Source organism: Mirounga leonina, unplaced genomic scaffold (assembly GCF_011800145.1).
Source record: "Mirounga leonina isolate KUSES-001 unplaced genomic scaffold, KU_Mleo_1.0 Mir_92, whole genome shotgun sequence".
NCBI lineage: Eukaryota > Metazoa > Chordata > Mammalia > Carnivora > Phocidae > Mirounga > Mirounga leonina.
This window is the reverse complement of record NW_023270852.1, coordinates 23,713,252-23,731,674: the sequence shown is the minus strand read 5'-3', so window position 1 is coordinate 23,731,674 and position 18,423 is coordinate 23,713,252. Positions and strand designations below refer to the sequence as shown.

The window sequence follows — 18,423 nt, the reverse complement described above, 5'->3', positions numbered from 1 at the left end:
TTCCAGGGCACCTGTGTGGTTCAGTCAGTTAAGCATCTGCCTTTGGCTCAGGTCGTGATCCCGGAGTCCTGGGATCGAGGCCCACATAGGGCTCCCCGTTCAGCTGGGAGCCTGCTTCTCCCTCTCCTCCCTGCTCCTGCTCTCTGTCGCTATCTCTGTCTGTCTCTCTCAAATAAATAAATAAGATCTTTAAAAAATAATAATAAATAAATAAATATCAAAACTTCCTATAAATAACTATACTCCAGTGTAGAAAGTGATGTGTCATTAGAAGATAATATTATATGTGGTCATGGAGAGAGATTACTTTTAATTTAAAGAGGTGGGGATTAGGAAGGACTGTGCAGAGAAAGTGTTACTGGATAAGAGACTTCATAGATGGAAATATAGTAAGACCCATCCAGTTACCCTTCAGGCTTTTCAGTTGGCTTTCCCCAGCAACACCCTGCCAGCTGGGACATTCCCATCAAACTTCAACATGTGAGATAATTTTCACATCTCTTAAATAATCTGTTATTTTGGTGACTTTTATGCAGAGGTCAATGTTAATGACCTTGGTTTGCAGCGGCAGCTAGAATTAACCTGGGAAAACCACACAGACAGATGTAGTTGATAGGGCTATCACTTAGGTTATATTTCAGTGCTGGGAGCATGAGGATATTCTGTTTCAAGTACAATAAAACAGACTGTAAACCAGTAAGAAAGCATCTGATTACATTCTGTCATACCATCCCATGAGCAGTCAACTGAGATTAGAGCAAGTTATTTCATTGGTAAGGATGAAAGCAAGTTAGTGCTGATCCCTTCTTGGAGTTAATAAAGAGTAAACATGTCTCTCATTTTTATTTTTTCATTGTTCCTTTAAACACAATAGACACTGATGTACTCTCCATTAATTCTTTAGCATACAACACAGTTGTTAGCACACTAAAAATGCTCAGTATGAATTATTCTGGTGCCTTTTTTTTTTCTTGAGCTAAAGCAGTCAGCTAAAGTGTACACATCCCTGTTAATATGGGATGCTATGCCATGTGACTGGTCTTTGTACAATTCAATCATTAAACTATTTATTGGGAAATTACTATATGCCAGCACTATGCGCAACATGGTCTGTTTTATGTAACTCCTGCTTTCTAGGATCATATAATTTAGTCGAAGAGAGAAGATCAATGCACAAAAAAGACTATTTTGTAAAGTTATTTAATCTAACTGCTTACACTTCCTGCGCTTATACCCAGACTGCTAAGAATTGCTAAAGGAAAAAAATATATGTATTAAAATAGTGCAATCAGGGGCGCCTGGGTGGCTCAGTTGGTTAAGCGACTGCCTTCGGCTCAGGTCATGATCCTGGAGTCCCGGGATCGAGTCCCGCATTGGGCTCCCTGCTCGGCAGGGAGTCTGCTTCTCCCTCTGACCCTCCTCCCTTTCATGCTCTCTGTCTCTCATTCTCTGTCTCAAATAAATAAATAAAATCTTTAAAAAATAATAATAAAAAATAAAATAGTGCAATCATTAATTCATAGTGACTAAACCCTAACTAGACAATCAACAATTCCTTGCAACTTTTCTGCATTTCTCTAATCAGTTATTCCTTCTATTTTCTAGAATAGCCATTTCAAACTTCTGTACTTTCTTCAAATCTGTAACCTCACTACTTACCTCCTTGGCTGATAAACCACAATTTCTTGTTATCAGAGTAAATTGAAGATGAGAACTCCTTTAGTGTCCTTGCCATTAAACCTATAATCTTAACCTTTATCTACATCATCCTTTTCTCCTTCCCTCCTAATTCAGTGGAGAAGTGTCCTGCTCTCTCCAGACATTCATTTATCCCAAACTATTAAGTTCAGTTCAGGGGCTTAGTGTATATTGGTGAGTACGAAAGTCACAGTTTCTCCTCAGAGCTTGTATTTTTCCTAAGACTACTTGTTGCTTTCACCTGAACTATTTTCAGTTTCTTAAATAAGCCATGTTTTCTTTCAACTCTGGGTCCTTGGATGCATGTCACCCTCCTCAGAGATGTTTTCTCCCCCACTCATTTTTTTTTTTTTTTAAACTCTGGGTCACTTTCATCTTCCAGGTCTCAGGACCTACAGTTAGCCTTCTCTGACACCCCTCCGCAACCCAAGATAGGCGACCGACCTCTGTGTGCCTATAAGCCTTGTTCCTCTTCTATCAGCACTTACCGCTGGGTTTTCATTGTCTCTTTTCTTGTTCTACCCTCCACTAGAAAAGAACCATAGATCTCTGATTCATTCCTATGACCACAGTGTTTACGCTAGTGCTTGGCACATGAGTAATCAGTAAGTATTTGTTGACTGAGTTAACTCATTCTATTTAAATAGAAGTGAAAAGGCTTATATAGATCATTGGTTCTACTGGAGTTCAACTTAGAAATGAACTACCGCAGTGGGTTTGAGCCGGCAAAGACTTGCGTGTTCTTGAAAATTAAGGTGGTAAAGGCATTTCAGATGTGGAGAACAGGTTTAACAATAAAAACAAAACAAAATGCTACAGTAAGATCAGCTTGCCTGGGGAAAGCTTAGTAGCAGAGAAGTAAGAAATAAAAAAGGGTATGTAGAATTCCTATAGAAAATAACCAATGATGGACAATTTCAAGTAATAGAGCAACATGATGAACATAGAATTTTAGGAAAAAAATAATCTGGAAAATATTTGTAGAATAGATTGGAGAGTCAGGCAGGGAAAGATTGGAATCAGGGAATGTGGTCATGAGCCTTCTATAATAAAGGAGCCCATGATTGGATAAACATTTGATTTACTTAAATAGCCATAGAGAGAGGACTTTTACATTTACATTTATATTTATATTCACAGAGGCTTCTGATAAAACATAATAACAACTACTGTATTGTACTTTATTACAAAAAATATTGTCCAATAAGTCTCTGCCAGATATCATAAGAGTCCCTGGGGTCTAGTGGTGAATAAGTGTGATGCCAAACATTAAAGAGCTTCTGGTTTAATCTGAAATATTTATCTAATTAGAAAACATAAGATAGGAAAGGAGGCCAGTTTTGAAGGGAGGTTATGAGTGCATTCTTTCAAGCTTATGAGTTTAAGGTGACAAATCAAGTCCAAAGAGTGATGGAGGTACAAGAAGTGTGGATATTTACCAACCTAGCAGTGGTAATTGAAACAAGAAATGGATTCTCCACAAGAAAGAGATTATAGACAGAATAAGATTCTATGGAGTATGCTTTGGAGAATAACTACTATTCTAGGGAAATGATCATCAAATTTAGCATGCATCCCTGGGGTTTCTGGTTTAGGATATCTGGCGTGGCCCCAAATTTTGCAAATCCAGCAAGCTCCCACATGATGTGAGGATCACATTCTGAGAATCACTGTTTTACATGAGAGACTATGGACTCGGAGAAGAAAACGGGGGGTTCTGGGGGGGGGGGGGGGGGGAGATGGGTTAGCCTGGGGATGGGTATTAAAGAGGGCACGTTCTACATGGAGCACTGGGTGTTATATGCAAACAATGAATTATGGAACACTACATCAAAAACTAATGATGTAATGTATGGTGATTAACACAACATAATAAAAAAATAAAATAAAAAGAATAAAACATTTGCTGAAAAGTAAAAAAAAAAGAATCACTGTTTTAGAGCAATTAAATGAAGATAAATAAAACAAGAGAAGTAGCAAGAGAAATAGAGAAGAAACAGAGCAGTCTAATGTGAGTGTAGGAATGAAAAAGCAATAAGTAATGTTCTATGTAATGCAGAAAGAGCAAAGGCCCATCAGAATTTTGCAGGCCTTTTGGAGGAAAATTCTGGATAACTGGCTGGGTTCTTTGCCTGCTGGAACTGGTTCATAGTTACCTTATTCATCTTCATTGTAGAAGAGGATGACATAAATACATACATACATACATACATACATACATACATACATATGATTTCCATTAGAAAGAAAGAGAGTTGGATATTGCAGGCAACCACTCAGACCATAAAGATTGGATGCTGTATTATGTAGCTGCTATAACAAATGACCACAAACTGGGTGGCTTGAAACAACAGAAATTTATTCTCTTAACGTTCTGGAGCCTGGAAGTCTGAGATCAAGGTGTCTGCAAGATTTGTTCCTTTTGGAGAATTCTGAGAGTTTGTTCCATTTCTCTCTTTTGACTTTTGGTGGTTGCTGACAATCCTTGGCATTTTTTGCTTTCTAGATGCATCACCACAACCTCTGCCTTTGTTGTCACCTGCACTATTCCCTGCATACCTGTGTTTCTGAATCTAAATTTTCTCTTCTTACTAAAAAGGTATATTCAGTATAACCTCATCTTAAATTGATTAAATCTGCAAAGACCCTGTTTCCAAATAAAGTCACATTCAAAGGCACCAGGGCTTAAGAGCTTAGCAAATGTTTTGATGGGACATAATTCAATTTAGCAGATGCCATGTGAGTCACTTGTGGTATATAGAGCAAGATGGGTAGATTGAGAAAGGTGTATGTGATGAGAAAACAGAGTTAGTAATGTGAAATTTAATAAAGGAAAACCACTATGGAGTATGCTTGGAGTCGGGAGGACAGAAGGGGGAGCTCTCATGCCCTGTCACTTATGGTCAATTGCAGACCCAATAGGAAAGACATAACTTGCAAGTCCTTAGGACTTTAGCTACTACTTTACCCCTCCAGCAGAACGAATAAAGGTTTTCCTCTTCCCCCTGGCAACAGCCCAGCCAATGAGAGACTCTCAACTCAACCAATGAAAAGCCACTATACTCCCAGTATACTGCAGTAGATTTTTGTTTGTAACAGCCCTTCCAACTTTCTCATTTCCTCCATAAGAGTGCTTCTCTGAAAAAAATACATTATATGTAAAAAAAAAAAAAAAAAGAAGAAGAAGAAGAAGAAGGTAGCAGGAAGGGAAGAATGAAGGGGGGAGTCAGAGGGGGAGATGAACCATGAGAGACTATGGACTCTGAGAAACAAACTGAGGGTTCTAGAGGGGAGGGGGGTGGGATGATGGGTTAGCCTGGTGATGGGTATTAAAGAGGGCACGTTCTGCATGGAGCACTGGGTGTTATATGCAAACAATGAATCATGGAATACTACATCAAAAACTAATGATGTAATGTATGGTGATTAATACAACATAATAAAAAAGTTAAAAAAAGAGTGAATCTCTCCTTTGCTGTCCAGTATTGCCTATAATTTTACTATAGCTTGCTTGTTCCAAATTGCAGTTTTCTTCTATTGCCAAATAAGCTCATTTTTTGCTGATAAAAAAACTGGCAGTTTTATTTTTAAGGTTAACATTAACCATAGGTAACTTTAAAAGCTTCAGCTCTTAACAGAGAGAAGGCTGGGGCAAGTTCAAGAGAAGAAATTTTCAGGATAGGACAAAGGCACGGTCAAAGCCAGAGAAGAAAAGCATTGAAGGTAAGCGGTTGAGTATTGTAGAGGGGGAAGAAAAGGAATAATGAGAAAGTTCTATAGTTGAAGGGAAAGTTTAGGTTTAGAAAAAAATGAACAAGGAAAGCTCTAAGAAATGGGGTTTTTCACAATAAAATAGTCATTAAAGTGATGTGTTAAAAGAATGAGTGGGTATTATGAGGTACACTGAGAAAAAGTTTGGAACATTGACTGTGTTAATTGTGTGATCTGTGGGACATTCTTTTTTTCTTTCTTTTCTTAAAGATTTATTTATTTATTTGAGAGAGAGAGCAGGAGGAGGAGCTGAGAGAGAGTCCCAAGCAGGCTCTGTGTGGGAAACCGAGTCAGTCGCTCAAACGACTGCATCACCCAGGCGCCCCTGTGAGAGATTTTTTAAGCAGGATTGAGCATGCTGAGCTAGTGCTGTGGGATTTTTTTTTTTTTTTTAAGATTTTATTTATTTATTTGGAGAGCACGCATGTGCGCCTGAGTGGAGGGAGGGGACAGAGGGAGAGGCATAATCTCAGGCAGACTCCATGCTGAGCAGAGCCTGCCACAGGGCTAAAACTCATGACCCTGAAATATGACCTGAGCCGGAACAAGAGTCGGATACCTGACTGACTGAGCCACCCAGGCACCACCCAGTGCCATGGGAATTTTAAAAAAGAACCGCTTCTTTCAACCCCAAACTTTGTCTTTTGGACCCAGGGAGAATCCAGAGAGTAAGTAAATAAAGCTTTGGCTTTTAATTAACCATACCAACAGTGCCCCGTGAGATTAATTAGTCTTCCAAATTAAAATGAAAGGTGCATTTCTGGTGTTTTTTAAGCAAAGTTTTCTCTCTGGAGGGGAAGAGATGTCAAACAGCTATCTGTGTGGGCCAGACTCACAGGTAAAGTTTTGTGTGTGTGTGTTTTTTAACCAAAATGCATGTACCTGAAGTTAAATTGCCCGCATGGGTGAGTGTTTTCTAAAACAGGGCCAGCCAGGGGGTAGGATGGATTCTGATTCCTTTAATAAAAACATGTAGTCAGAATGTACAGAATGCCACTAGTGTTTTCTGTAAAGTAGTAAACACCTTACCTAGCAGATCCTAGATCCACTGACAGAAGCGGCCTGCTTAATAATAGTGAATTGTTTGGAGAGGCCCCAAGAGTGTTCTAGTAAAGTCACACAAAATGAAATTGAACCAAGTTATTGAATGGTTATAAGACATCATGGGGCTTCGTTCTTTATACCCACAAAGAATATTTGGGAACATTGTAATCATACGACTCTTTTAAGCATTTGGGTTTTTATTCTGAGCTTCTCAAGCACAATATCAATCTATGCTGCCAGGATTTTTGCTTTCAGTTCCCCACCTCTCAGTAACACCTGCTCCTCAGTGTAAGCAGACAACAAGCGAAAAGGGTGAACTGTGATCTGTTCCTCCTCCTGTTCTATTTTATAGGATGAAGGAAAGGTTTTGTGTGGGAAAAGTTTAAGTTTTAACAAGGTTCAGACATTCCTTTCCCTATGCCTGCATGTCCTGTCTCAACCTGAGAAATTTCAATTTGGGGATATGCAAGAAATATAGAAAGAGGAACCCAGCTTTATGCAATAGATGTAATCCTGAAATTCTGTTTGCACATCACATGTTTGTCAACACAGCAGTTGTTAATTGCTTCAGGAATTAGGTGTTTAAATTTCACCTGTTTTTTTTTCTTTTTTTTTTTTTTAAGATTTTTTATTTTATTTATTTGACAGAGAGAGAGAGAGACAGCTAGAGAGGGAACAGTGTGGGAGTGGGAGACGGAGAAGCAGGCTCCCGGCCAAGCAGGGAGCCTGATGCGGGGCTCGATCCCAGGACCCTGGGATCATGACCTGAGCCGAAGGCAGACGCTTAACGACTGAGCCACCCAGGCGCCCCTGTTTCTTTTTCTTTACTAAGATACAGAAATATCTGCTGATTTTACTTCTCTTTGTGATTTTAGTATTTATATTTTTCTGTGTCAGCTTTGTTTATTACTGGTACATGCATAGACATGTTTAGGACTATTCTTAATAGCCAAACATTCCACAGTAGATAGTGTTAGGGTCCGTGTTTTTGCTGGGACCCACCAACTCTTTTCAGTTTTATAATTGATTAGTCTGCCGTCACCTGATGGTCCAGAGCCATTTCTTCCCCCACCCCCACCCCTGCCCCGGGCCATTTTTTTTCTTTTTCTTTTTTTTTTTTTTTAAGATTTTATTTGAGAGAAAGCAAGAGAGTGGGTGAGGCAAGACAGCACGAGGGGAGGAGGGGCAGAGGGAGAGGGATAAACAGACTCCCACCTGAGCTGAGTTTGGGGGGAGGGGGCGGAGAGCCTGATGGGACCATTTCTTATGCATAGACACTTCTTTTCAAAATGATGATCATTTTTCTAAATTGATCACTTCCATAAAAGTGTTTTTGCTATTTGTAAGGCTTCTTTTAAATCATCATACTCATTGTATTTATCCTATTAGGGACCATTCTAGCTTATCATAAGTACATGTTTTGACTGTTTGCCAGGCATTTTTGTCTGAATTTCCAGCCCAATAAAACTGGGATTTTATGAGCATTGTGTAATGTAAGTCAGGGCAGCTGACTCTTCAGTCATTAAGTCACCTGGAATCCAGAGGATGTGTTGGTTTGAAAGGTGCGTTCTCTGTTATCCAGTCTAGCTTAACCTTCAAGACTCAGCCCAAATGCTAAACCTTTTGTTGATTCTACTCCCCCACTGAGTAAGTCACGCTCCCCTTTGGGCTCACATAACACTAGTACCATTACAGAACTCATTCTAGCCAGTTAAATCATGTCAAGGTGTTTAGGTATCGGTTTCTCAAGACAGCTTGAGACCTTGTTGAGAGCAGAGAATTTTTCTTTTTTTTTTTTTTTTAAAGATTTTATTTATTTATTTGACAGAGAGAGACAGCGAGAGAGGGAACACAAGCAGGGGGAGTGGGAGAGGGAGAAGCAGGCTTCCCGCCGAGCAGGGAGCCTGATGCGGGGCTCGATCCCAGGACCCTGGGATCATGACCCGAGCCGAAGGCAGACTCTCAACGACTGAGCCACCCAGGCACTCCGAGAATTTTTCTTTATCCAGCATTTTGGTATGTGCTAATTCCTATAGAACATGGATATACTTACTCCCTTATCACAGATGAGACAATTACGGCTCCATTTGACACAGTTAGTAGATGGAAGAATCGGTGTGAAGCTGTGTCTGCTGTTGCCCATTGCCTGCCCAGTGGTTGGCATAAACTCTGTGCAGACTGAGGACAGAGATCAGAGTTGACCTGAGGCAAGTAATAACCTCATCCAGTTAGCCCCTCCAACTAACAGTGCTCACTTTTTCAGCTGTCCCTCATTCATTAAAGCTGCAAGCCTCCTCTTTAAGAAGAGGCTTTCTCAGAGATCTGTGACTTTCTTCATCCTTTTATATTCATTTGTTCATTCATTGTTCATTTGTCCTTTTAATAATTAGGAGGTCACTATATAACTGGCCTTATTCTATTGCACAGCATAAAATGACAGAAATCCCTGGTGTCGTGGACTTCATATTTTCTTCAAGAAGACAGACAATAAAAAAAAATAAAATACATGGGTGACTTATGTGTTACAAGGTGATAAGTGCTAAGGTAAAATGAAAAGTAGATCAGGATAAGGAAGTGGGGTGTATGGTTAGGAGACAGTATTAAATAGGAAGTCAGATTCAGGCTCTTAGAGAAATTAAGATTTGAACAAAAACCTGAAGGACGTATATTCCAGGTAGAGGAAACAGGTAGATCAAATGCCTAAGGTGGGAGTATGTCCACTGTGTTCTAGAAGTATCAAGACTGCAACTGTGTCTCTAATGGAATGAAGAAGGGAATATTACCTAATAAGGGGATAGAGTGGTCCTATAATGTAGGCAGCCTGCCCCTGCTTTAACAAAGTATATGCAAGGAATCCCCAGTGCCTCCAAACTGATAATTTTGGATTGCGCCATGGTCCTGGCCCACATTTGTCTTCATTGAGTAGTCCTCCAAAAATCAATGGCACTGTCTGGGCTTAGAACATTGCATCAGCCAGGTTCAGCCACACTCACTCATATTTCTTAGTGTTGGCCAATCCCTTCTTTTACATTATATTGACCACAGTTGACAGCAACTGCTTATACGATTCATAGTAGGTACTCAAGAGATGTCTGTTGAATAGATGGATACATGAGTGAATTGGTGAATGAATGAATGAGGACAGATTTAGTCTTACAACACAGATGGATACTTCCACCTGTAAATAAATTTGTGTTCTGGCTGTAGACATAAGCTACATATTTACTTATGTCAAACATCTGCAATATGGCTGAGTGTTGATCAAATGCTGATTATTTTTCAGTGTATCCATGTTCCTTCAAAGTAAGCGAAATCAGGGACAATTTTCAATTCTGTAACTTCAGAGGGTTCTTACTAAAAATAGTTTGTTTCACCTTGAGCAGAGTCACTAGTTAAAAAGAAGTATTTAAACCTAATCTCAGGGGAAAAAAATTATTTCCTTTTTAGCGATATATTTATGTCTACAGTATAGTGATTCCAATGTCTTGGTACAATCTTCAACTTCAAATGTCAACTACATAGTTATTCCGTTTGTTGGACTTAACCTTATTTACAGTGGTAATTTGTTTCCTTAGCTCTTCTGTAACTCAGTGAGTCTATGGCATTTACTATTATTACAGTGCATGTAAATCAGAGTCCCTGGATTTGTTTTAACCTTTTCTTTCCACAGTTTGGAATGACTTCTATACTATTATAAATGCAGTAGTTTGATCCTAGCATGTGGGTATGAAACTTTTGTAAATGTATTTTTTTAATTCCCCTAGAATCATATATACATGTAAAATAACAGTTTTGAAAAACATGAGCTGACACGCATTATAAATTTCAAAGGAAAAGCCAATTGGGAGCATTTATTTACTCTTAGTCACCTTTTGCTCAATAAACAAATTCTTTAAATCTGAGGCAAACAAATACATTTATAAATCTATGGGATGTCAAAGCATCAATAAAGAATAATTATCCGCTTTAGTAGGATATTAAATAACAATTATTTTAATTGCCCTATCAATTTAAATCCATTTTCCATTTATTTTAACTATTATAGTTAATTTAACAAAAAATTATTTCAAATGTAATTTCAGAGGTGTAACTTTATAATTTATTATGCCATTATTTTTCCATTATCTAATCACTTATGCCGTTAAGAGCCCTATTCAATATTTAATCAATAAAAGCATAGTGAAGTAGAGCTTTTTTAAGTGTTTTTCATTGTTGTCATATAAAATGCCAAAAATTTTAATGATTTTATCATAAAACAGGTATGTGGTTTAAAAAAAAAAACTACGTAACTTAGTGGATGGTTTGTTTAAAAAAAATTTCTTAAGCCAAGTAAGTCATAGAAATTTCCTATGCCTTTAGTACAAATTCTTTGATTTATATTTATCTTTCTGAGTAATTTGCATGGTAATTATAATTTTGAAATGCAATGAATATATAGCCTACAAGTATTATATTGAATGTGTATTCAATCATATTCTGGAAAGATTTTTTTTTATTTTTTACACTTTAAAGAGTCTATCACTCATTCTTTGAAAGTGGCCCCATATGGTTTTTAATTATTCTTACCATTCCATAGTTTAATATAAATAAAAGTTTTGTAAGCTATAGTACAGTATAAATTTATCTCTCAAAATAGAAAATTGCCATGTTTAAAATGATTTGATATTCCATGACTTGTTATTAAAAATAATAAAGGTAAAATATAGAATCTATTTCTTGTGTCTTTAGACTGTGTACACGGATGATTCATTTCTTGCGTATTACTAGCCTCACTAGTGGTTAATAAGTGCCAAGAAGTATGAAAATATGACAAGGTGGCCAGAGAAGAAAACAAGAAGGACAAGCGTCTAGCTTCTTTTTGTCTTATCTTCTCTCTGAAATTATTACATAAATAGCTCATGTATCTTCCTCGTGGCTCTTGTCTCAGAATTTCTGGAATTTTCTAACAGCTGTACTTTCAATCCTGAAATATCAGAAGTGTCTAGGTCTCTACCCAGATGATTGGCAATACTTCTCTGTGCTAGAACAACAACAAAGATGAGCTCACCAACTCCACATGAGCAGGACAGTACTTGTGTTTTGTCTGCCTCACCGAGGATTCTTCCACATCCTTTTGCCTGATCCCTATTCTGGCCAGTCACCCATTATCTGCTAATTAGCTAGGGAGCAACAGTTAGGTGTACAGTCTTGAAATAGAACAAAACTAATGACCACATGGGCTTGACTTCAAGAGCTTTGCCTCATTAGCATTAATCAACAAATCTTCAAATATTTAAAGAACAAAAGCGATTGAAGTAGAATCCTTACTGTTATTTATTACCATTGTAATAAATCAAGGATTAATTTGTTTAGACTGTTTAAATATGGCTAATGGCATTTTCTTAAAAAAAAACAAAACTTCTTTTTCTTTCCCATAGGTTTGGGCTTCAGTATTGCAGGAGGTGTGGGGAACCAGCACATTCCTGGAGACAACAGCATTTATGTAACTAAAATTATAGATGGAGGAGCTGCACAAAAAGATGGAAGGTTGCAAGTAGGAGACAGATTGCTAATGGTAAGTATGATTCATGCAAAACTACATTTGTATTTATAAAGCTCTTGTTTCCCAGTGTATGACTGTCATAGTTCAGGCTGTCATAACAAAATACCATAGACTAGGTGGTTTACACAACAAAAAATTTATTTTCTCAGAATTCTGGAAGCTGGGAATTTCAAGGTCAAGGTTCTGGCCCATTCAGTTCCTGGTGAGATCTCTTTTCCTGGCTCGCAACCATCTTCTTCTTGTGTCCTCACATGGCCTTTCCCCTGGGCTTGGGCTGAGACAGAGATCTCTTTCTCTTCCTATGAGGCCACCGGTCCTATCAGATTAGGGCTTCACCCTTAACTCATTTAATTAATAATTCTAATTACCTCCTAAAGACTCTGTCTGCAAGGGGCACGTGGGTGGCTCAGTTGTTAAGCGTCTGCCTTCGCCTCGGGTCATGGTCCCAGGGTCCTGGGATCGAGCCCTGCATCGGGCTCCCTGCTTGGCAGGAAGCCTGCTTCTCCCTCTCCCACTCCCCCTGCTTGTGTCCCCTGTCTCACCATGTCTCTCTCTGTCAAATAAATAAATAAAATCTTAAAAAAAAAAAAAAAGACTGTCTGCAAATATAGTCATATTGGGGGTTAGAACGTCAGCCATGAATTTGAGGGAATGGCCACATTCAGTTCATAACAGTGATCACTGGCAGAAATGGAAAAGAAGGGAGAGCAGATTTTGTGGTGGGAGATTTCAAAAGTACATGTACAATTGTATCTGCTTTGTTGACATTTTAAAGACAAATCTGAATTTTCACTAGTTTTCACAGATACAACAAGAAACAGATTGTTATTTTTCCAATATAACCTATTAGCCCAGCCTGAGAGAGTGTTACATTCCTACTGCTAGGGAGGTGGGCTTTGCATAAGCAAGGGAACTTCACTGTCTGGTTTATTGATGTGTACATTTCTATGTCTCCCTGTGGTCCCTTGTTCAACCAGTGTAGATAGTGTAAACAGTCCCTGATTTCCCAGAATTCATAACCTGAGTTCTGTCACATGTGTAAATGGATCCCTTCTCCACCCCCATCAGACAGGGTTACAGCTCTTTTATTTACCAGCTGCCTACATGCTTCAGGAACCCTGAGCAATGACTAACACCAGAACATAGCTGACCTTCCCAAGCCATGGAGTTCTAGGATAAACTAAAGCAAAATTAAGGCAGCACATAAGCAGTACAAATTTGGGATTGCACTTAATAAAACTACTTTATCTCTATTTACTGTTTTATACCAAGCCTACAGGATAATAATCAAATACTGAAAATTATTAGAAGAGAGCTCCCAAGAGAAGTATATTCATATCTAATCACATGTCTGCCCTTGTAAAACATGGCCTCTAATGTCTGCAAGGAGCCATTATCTCCAACACGAGTGAGAAGTGTTTGGAAAAGATCAATTTATATTCTCAACAGGATAGTAATTTCTGTGACATGTGCAAGCTTCAGAGGTTGAACCTCAGAATACATTGTGCCCACTTCTCTGGGCTTTAGACAGCTTGTCCTTAGTCCCGTTGGTCTAATTTCATAGTTGTCAATGACCTTGGTATTGAATTATCTGAATAAACCTTTATAAAAATCTTGATAACTAATATTTATTTGGCATTTGCTATGTTCCATGTACTTCTAAAAGTGCTTTTTTGTAATGAATTTATTCCTCACAACAACCTGTTTTATATAAGCAAAAAGGAACTGAGGTATAGAGAGGTTAATAAACTTGTTAATAAACAAGTTAATAAACTTGACCATAGTGCTATAGTTAACAATGTACAGAACTGGATTTCAAATCCAGGCACTCAGGCTTATAAGCACCAAGCATGATCTTTCATTTGTTTCCTAGAATTTGTCAGTCAATTCCTTACTTCATTTTATTTAGTTATCATTCATTCATTCATTTATTCCTTTACTTAACAAGTAATATGATGAACACCTACCATGTCCCAGGCAATAACCACTACTCAGAAAGGAACTCTGTCAGGAGAAAATGTATGATCAAACTGGATGGCAAAAAATATGGCATTAATGACTTCAGTCAAAGTAGCAATGAAGAGTTGGGGCTTCTTTACCACCTTAAGTCATTTTCTTTCTTTTCTTTTCTTTTCTTTTTTTTTTCTTTTTCTTTTCTTTCTTTCTTTTTCTTTCTTTCTCTCTTTTAACCATCTTATTGTAGTATGGTTGACATATAAAGAGCTTTACATATTTAATGTATATAGCTCCATGGTTTTGGGTATTAAGTATATACCCAAGAAACCATCACCATTATCAAGGTGATAAATATATTCATCACTTCCCAAAGTTTCCTCTCACCCCTATTATTATTATTTTGTGCTTGTGTGTGGTGAGAACAATTAACATAAGATCTACTCTCTTGGCAATTTTCAGTATGCAATATGGTATTGTTAGCAATAGGCCCTATACCGTGTAGGAGAACTACAATTTTCATTCTTGAGACATTCTGCATTTTTTTTTTTAGCTAGTTTTTGTGTTTTGTGGTTTGTTTTTGGTTTTTGGGGTTTTTTGGCTTTCGTGTAAAAATTGTTTTTTTTATGATGTTGTGTCTTCTGAACCAGGAAAGTATTATTGAGGTATAAGATCCAACAACTTCTCTCAAGAATACAAACTTTATTGTTAGGAATAAAATACACCATGATATCCATCTTTTATGTAGCATTAAATTTGAAAAAACTGAAGAGGACATTTTCATTCTAAATCAATGGCTGTCGTAATAACACATTTGACCTTTGACTCATTGTTCTGTAAGAGTTTGGTTGTAGACAACTCTTTTGGCATTTCTTTAACTGCTGCTATTGTAATATCAAGCTAGATGTTGTGTTGCTGATTGCTTGAAGTTCTGTTTAAATTTCTAGCTTTATTTTAAAATTCTTAAAAAAAAATTAAAAACCTCAAAGTCTATATAATTCCGTCAAAGGATTTTCCAGGCACCATGCTATTTTTCCGTTACCATTTTCTTGATATTCGTTGTACATGTAATGATTTCAAAAATAGCTGAGACATAATCTTTAACTATTTTGAGTTTTAAAGCCTATTTAAAAAAAAAAAAAAAGAACCTTCAAGAATAATAGGTCTCTCCTCTCTTATGTAAGGAAAACATAATTAGTACTTCCAAGGCAACTGCCAAACTGAATCTAGAAATGAAAGAAAATGATTCATTTTATAATATTCTGAATGAAAAATAATGCTGAGAAAAAGAATAAAAAAAATCACGGAAGCCACCCCAAAGGACCAATTATCTTGCTTCAGCCCAACAATATTTATTAATGCTCTCCTTCTGTCATTCCTTTCCACCTCCTTTTCTCTTTATTACCCTACATTCACATCATCTTTATCTTTCTCCTCTTCCACTCTCCTCCCCCAAAGGAAGTACAAATAATTTAGATTCTGTGATTTACCAGCTGTACCACACTGTATATTTTTCTCCAAATAGCTATTCTTCTTTCTAAAGCAATTTGCACCACTCCCTCCTCTCACTCCTTAGGAAAAGTTCCCCATATGTTATTCATTCATAGTTCTGTAAGCAAACTGGTCTAAAATGAAACTCTGTTAATTTCCTCATACCATATGTGCTGGGTCCTTTTTCCCCCCTAAGTACTTACTATAACACAGAATTGAAAAGTATCCATCTTAGATGTTATCTTATTCCAACTCACTGGTACATCAGAATCCACAGAAAAGCGACGTGAACTAGTCCCTCACTCTGCTAGAACACACTAAGGATGGAGAATTTAATGCCTCCTAGAAGCTACCCATTAGATACTAGCCATCATTAGATTTGTTTTTTCTTAAAATTATATCAAAATACATTTCCCTATACATTTCTTGCTTTATTCACAGCTCTGTCCCTTGGAGACAGACAGGTGAAGACTAATTCCTCTTCTACATTTGTTTGAAAACTTAGGTCTTGCTACTTTTTCACTTCTCAGCCTTTTAAGATGTTTTACACATTTTCTCTCACTCTTGCAGTCAGTTTTACCGCACATCCATTTATCGTCTCTAAGTAGATTACCCTTTTAACAAAACTTTTGATTCCTTAGAATGTTATTCTCCCCCTTTTAAAACCACAGGCAATATTGTTGCATCTGGCCTTTATATTTATTCTATAATAAGGAAAAAATTACCCTGCCTATCACCTTTGCCCTAAGACTTAGCGTTTCAAATAAAATGACTTTATCATCAGTCCTCTCTGATGTTTCATGGTGTGCTCAGATGCATGGTATTTGTTCTCTTTATCAAAATAATATATTTTTAATTCCCCTGCTGCTTGGCACTTATTATCATTCACTAGAATTTTGTTTTTTTATTTTGTCAAATGACAATGACACGGATTTTTATGGATTGTACCAGTAGTTTAGTGTTGTGATCTCAGACTAAATACATTAACTTCTGGCCTTGATTTCTTGAGACAGATGGTCAAGAGGTTAACAGTGCTGATAAGTTTTAAATTCATTCATATATTTTTACACACTGGTTTTTATTAAGCCCTATCAAGATGATAATAGGGCCACATATATTACAGAAATGTGATCATCTTCATCTCTTTTCTACACAATACCAGCAACTTTGAATCCAGGGTCATCTGACTGTCTTTTCTACAGGGATAACGTGAGCTGCTGATTGTCGAAACTTTCGTCGCATTGTGATTGAAAGTTAGTCTCTTTTTTTCATAACTTTTTTCATAACTTTCGCTTGACATTGAAAGAAAAAAATTCTCAGTGAGAGAGCTTTGACATTTTTTAGAGCATAAGTCTGTGTTTTTGTTTCCTTAAAGGGAAGGAGTAGACAAGGAGAAAGGTAAGAAAGGCATTGAAGTGAAGTGGGGAGATGGTGGACTCACAGATGGCCAGCCAGAATTAATTCGACCTAAGTGATCTTCGACATGTACATCTTTGGTCTTCTGTTTTGGCCTCTATACCATGGTACCAGTGCCTTAGATCAGTGTTTCCCAAGTGTGTTTTAAAATACTAATCTCATTACTGTGTCACATGAAAATGTCACCTAAGTTTGGGAAATTCTACAACCTGTATCTCACCTCTCTTACAGATTCTCCGTGAACTTAAATATATTAAAGGGTCAGTGAAGTTCTGTAGTCAGGGAACTAATTTAATTTGAATACTATAATCTTCAAACATACTTCATTATGCAGCCCTTTGCTTAAAGTGATGCTATAAAGCACCTAGAATTAGTGTTCAGTGGCGTATACTCTGGATGTGCTGTGTGCAAGTGACTCTTTTTTAATTTTTTTATTATGTTTATTTAGCCAGCATATAATACATCATTAGTTTTTGATGTAGTGTTCAACAATTCATTGCATGTAACACCCAATGCTCATCACAACGCATGTGCTCCTTAATACCCATCACCCAGCTACCTGATCCCCCCCCATTCCCCTCCCCTCTGAAACCTTCAGTTTGTTTCCCGGAGTCCATAGTCTCTCATGGTTCGTCTCCCTCTCTGATTTCTTCCCATTCAGTTTTCCCTCCTTTCCCCTATGGTCCTCCGTGCCATTCCTTATATTCCTCATATGAGTGAAACCATATGATAATTGTCTTTCTCTGCTTGATTTCTTTCATTTAGCATAATCCCCTCCAGTTCCATCCATGTCGGTGCAAATGGTGGGTATTCATCCTTTCTGATGGCTGAGAAATATTCCATTGTATATATGAGCCACGTCTTTATCCATTCATCTGTTGAAGGGCATCTCGGCTCCTTCCACAGTTTAGCTATTGTGGACATTGCTGCTATGAACATTGGGGTGTATGTGCCCCTTATGTATCTTTGGAGTAAATATCTAGTAGTGCAATTGCTGGGTCATAAGGTAGCTCTATTTTCAACTTTTTGAGGAACCTCCATACTGCTTTCCAGAGTGGCTGCACCAGCTTGCATTCCCACCAACAGTGTAAGAGTGTTCCCCTTTCTCCACATCCTCGCCAACACTTGTTATTTCCTGTCTTGTTAATTTTGGCCATTCTAACTGGTGTTATTTTTATTTCAAAATTAATATCCTATGGTAAGGACATTAAGTGGATTTAGGGAATGTGAGTGGAAACAGTACAATTTTCTGAATGAGTATTAGTTGTGAGCACCTAAATTATTCTTTTTGGTGATTTACAAAACTGCCTAGTTTCACCCAAATATTAATAAGAAAATCATCCTGAAGGCAATGCAGATATGTAGAAATTTCTGAATAATGAACAGGACTTGAAAGCACTTCCATTTGTTAGACTGACATTAGATGAGAACTGAAATGGATAACGCCCTCTACACATGGCTCTTTCCTGCCACCAGCACACGCTTCCACGCAAAAGAGGTTTCCACCT

General features: G+C 37.6%; 1 protein-coding gene across 1 annotated transcript in view; it reads left to right on the top strand.

The window, feature by feature from the left end:
* LOC118004277 (disks large homolog 2) overlaps positions 1-18,423 on the top strand; it is a 776,050-nt gene that overhangs the window by 254,068 nt on the left and 503,559 nt on the right. The window contains exon 6 of the mRNA XM_034995567.1: positions 11,931-12,067. Coding sequence (XP_034851458.1) covers positions 11,931-12,067 — 137 coding nt within the window. The remainder of the gene's footprint in view (positions 1-11,930; positions 12,068-18,423) is intronic.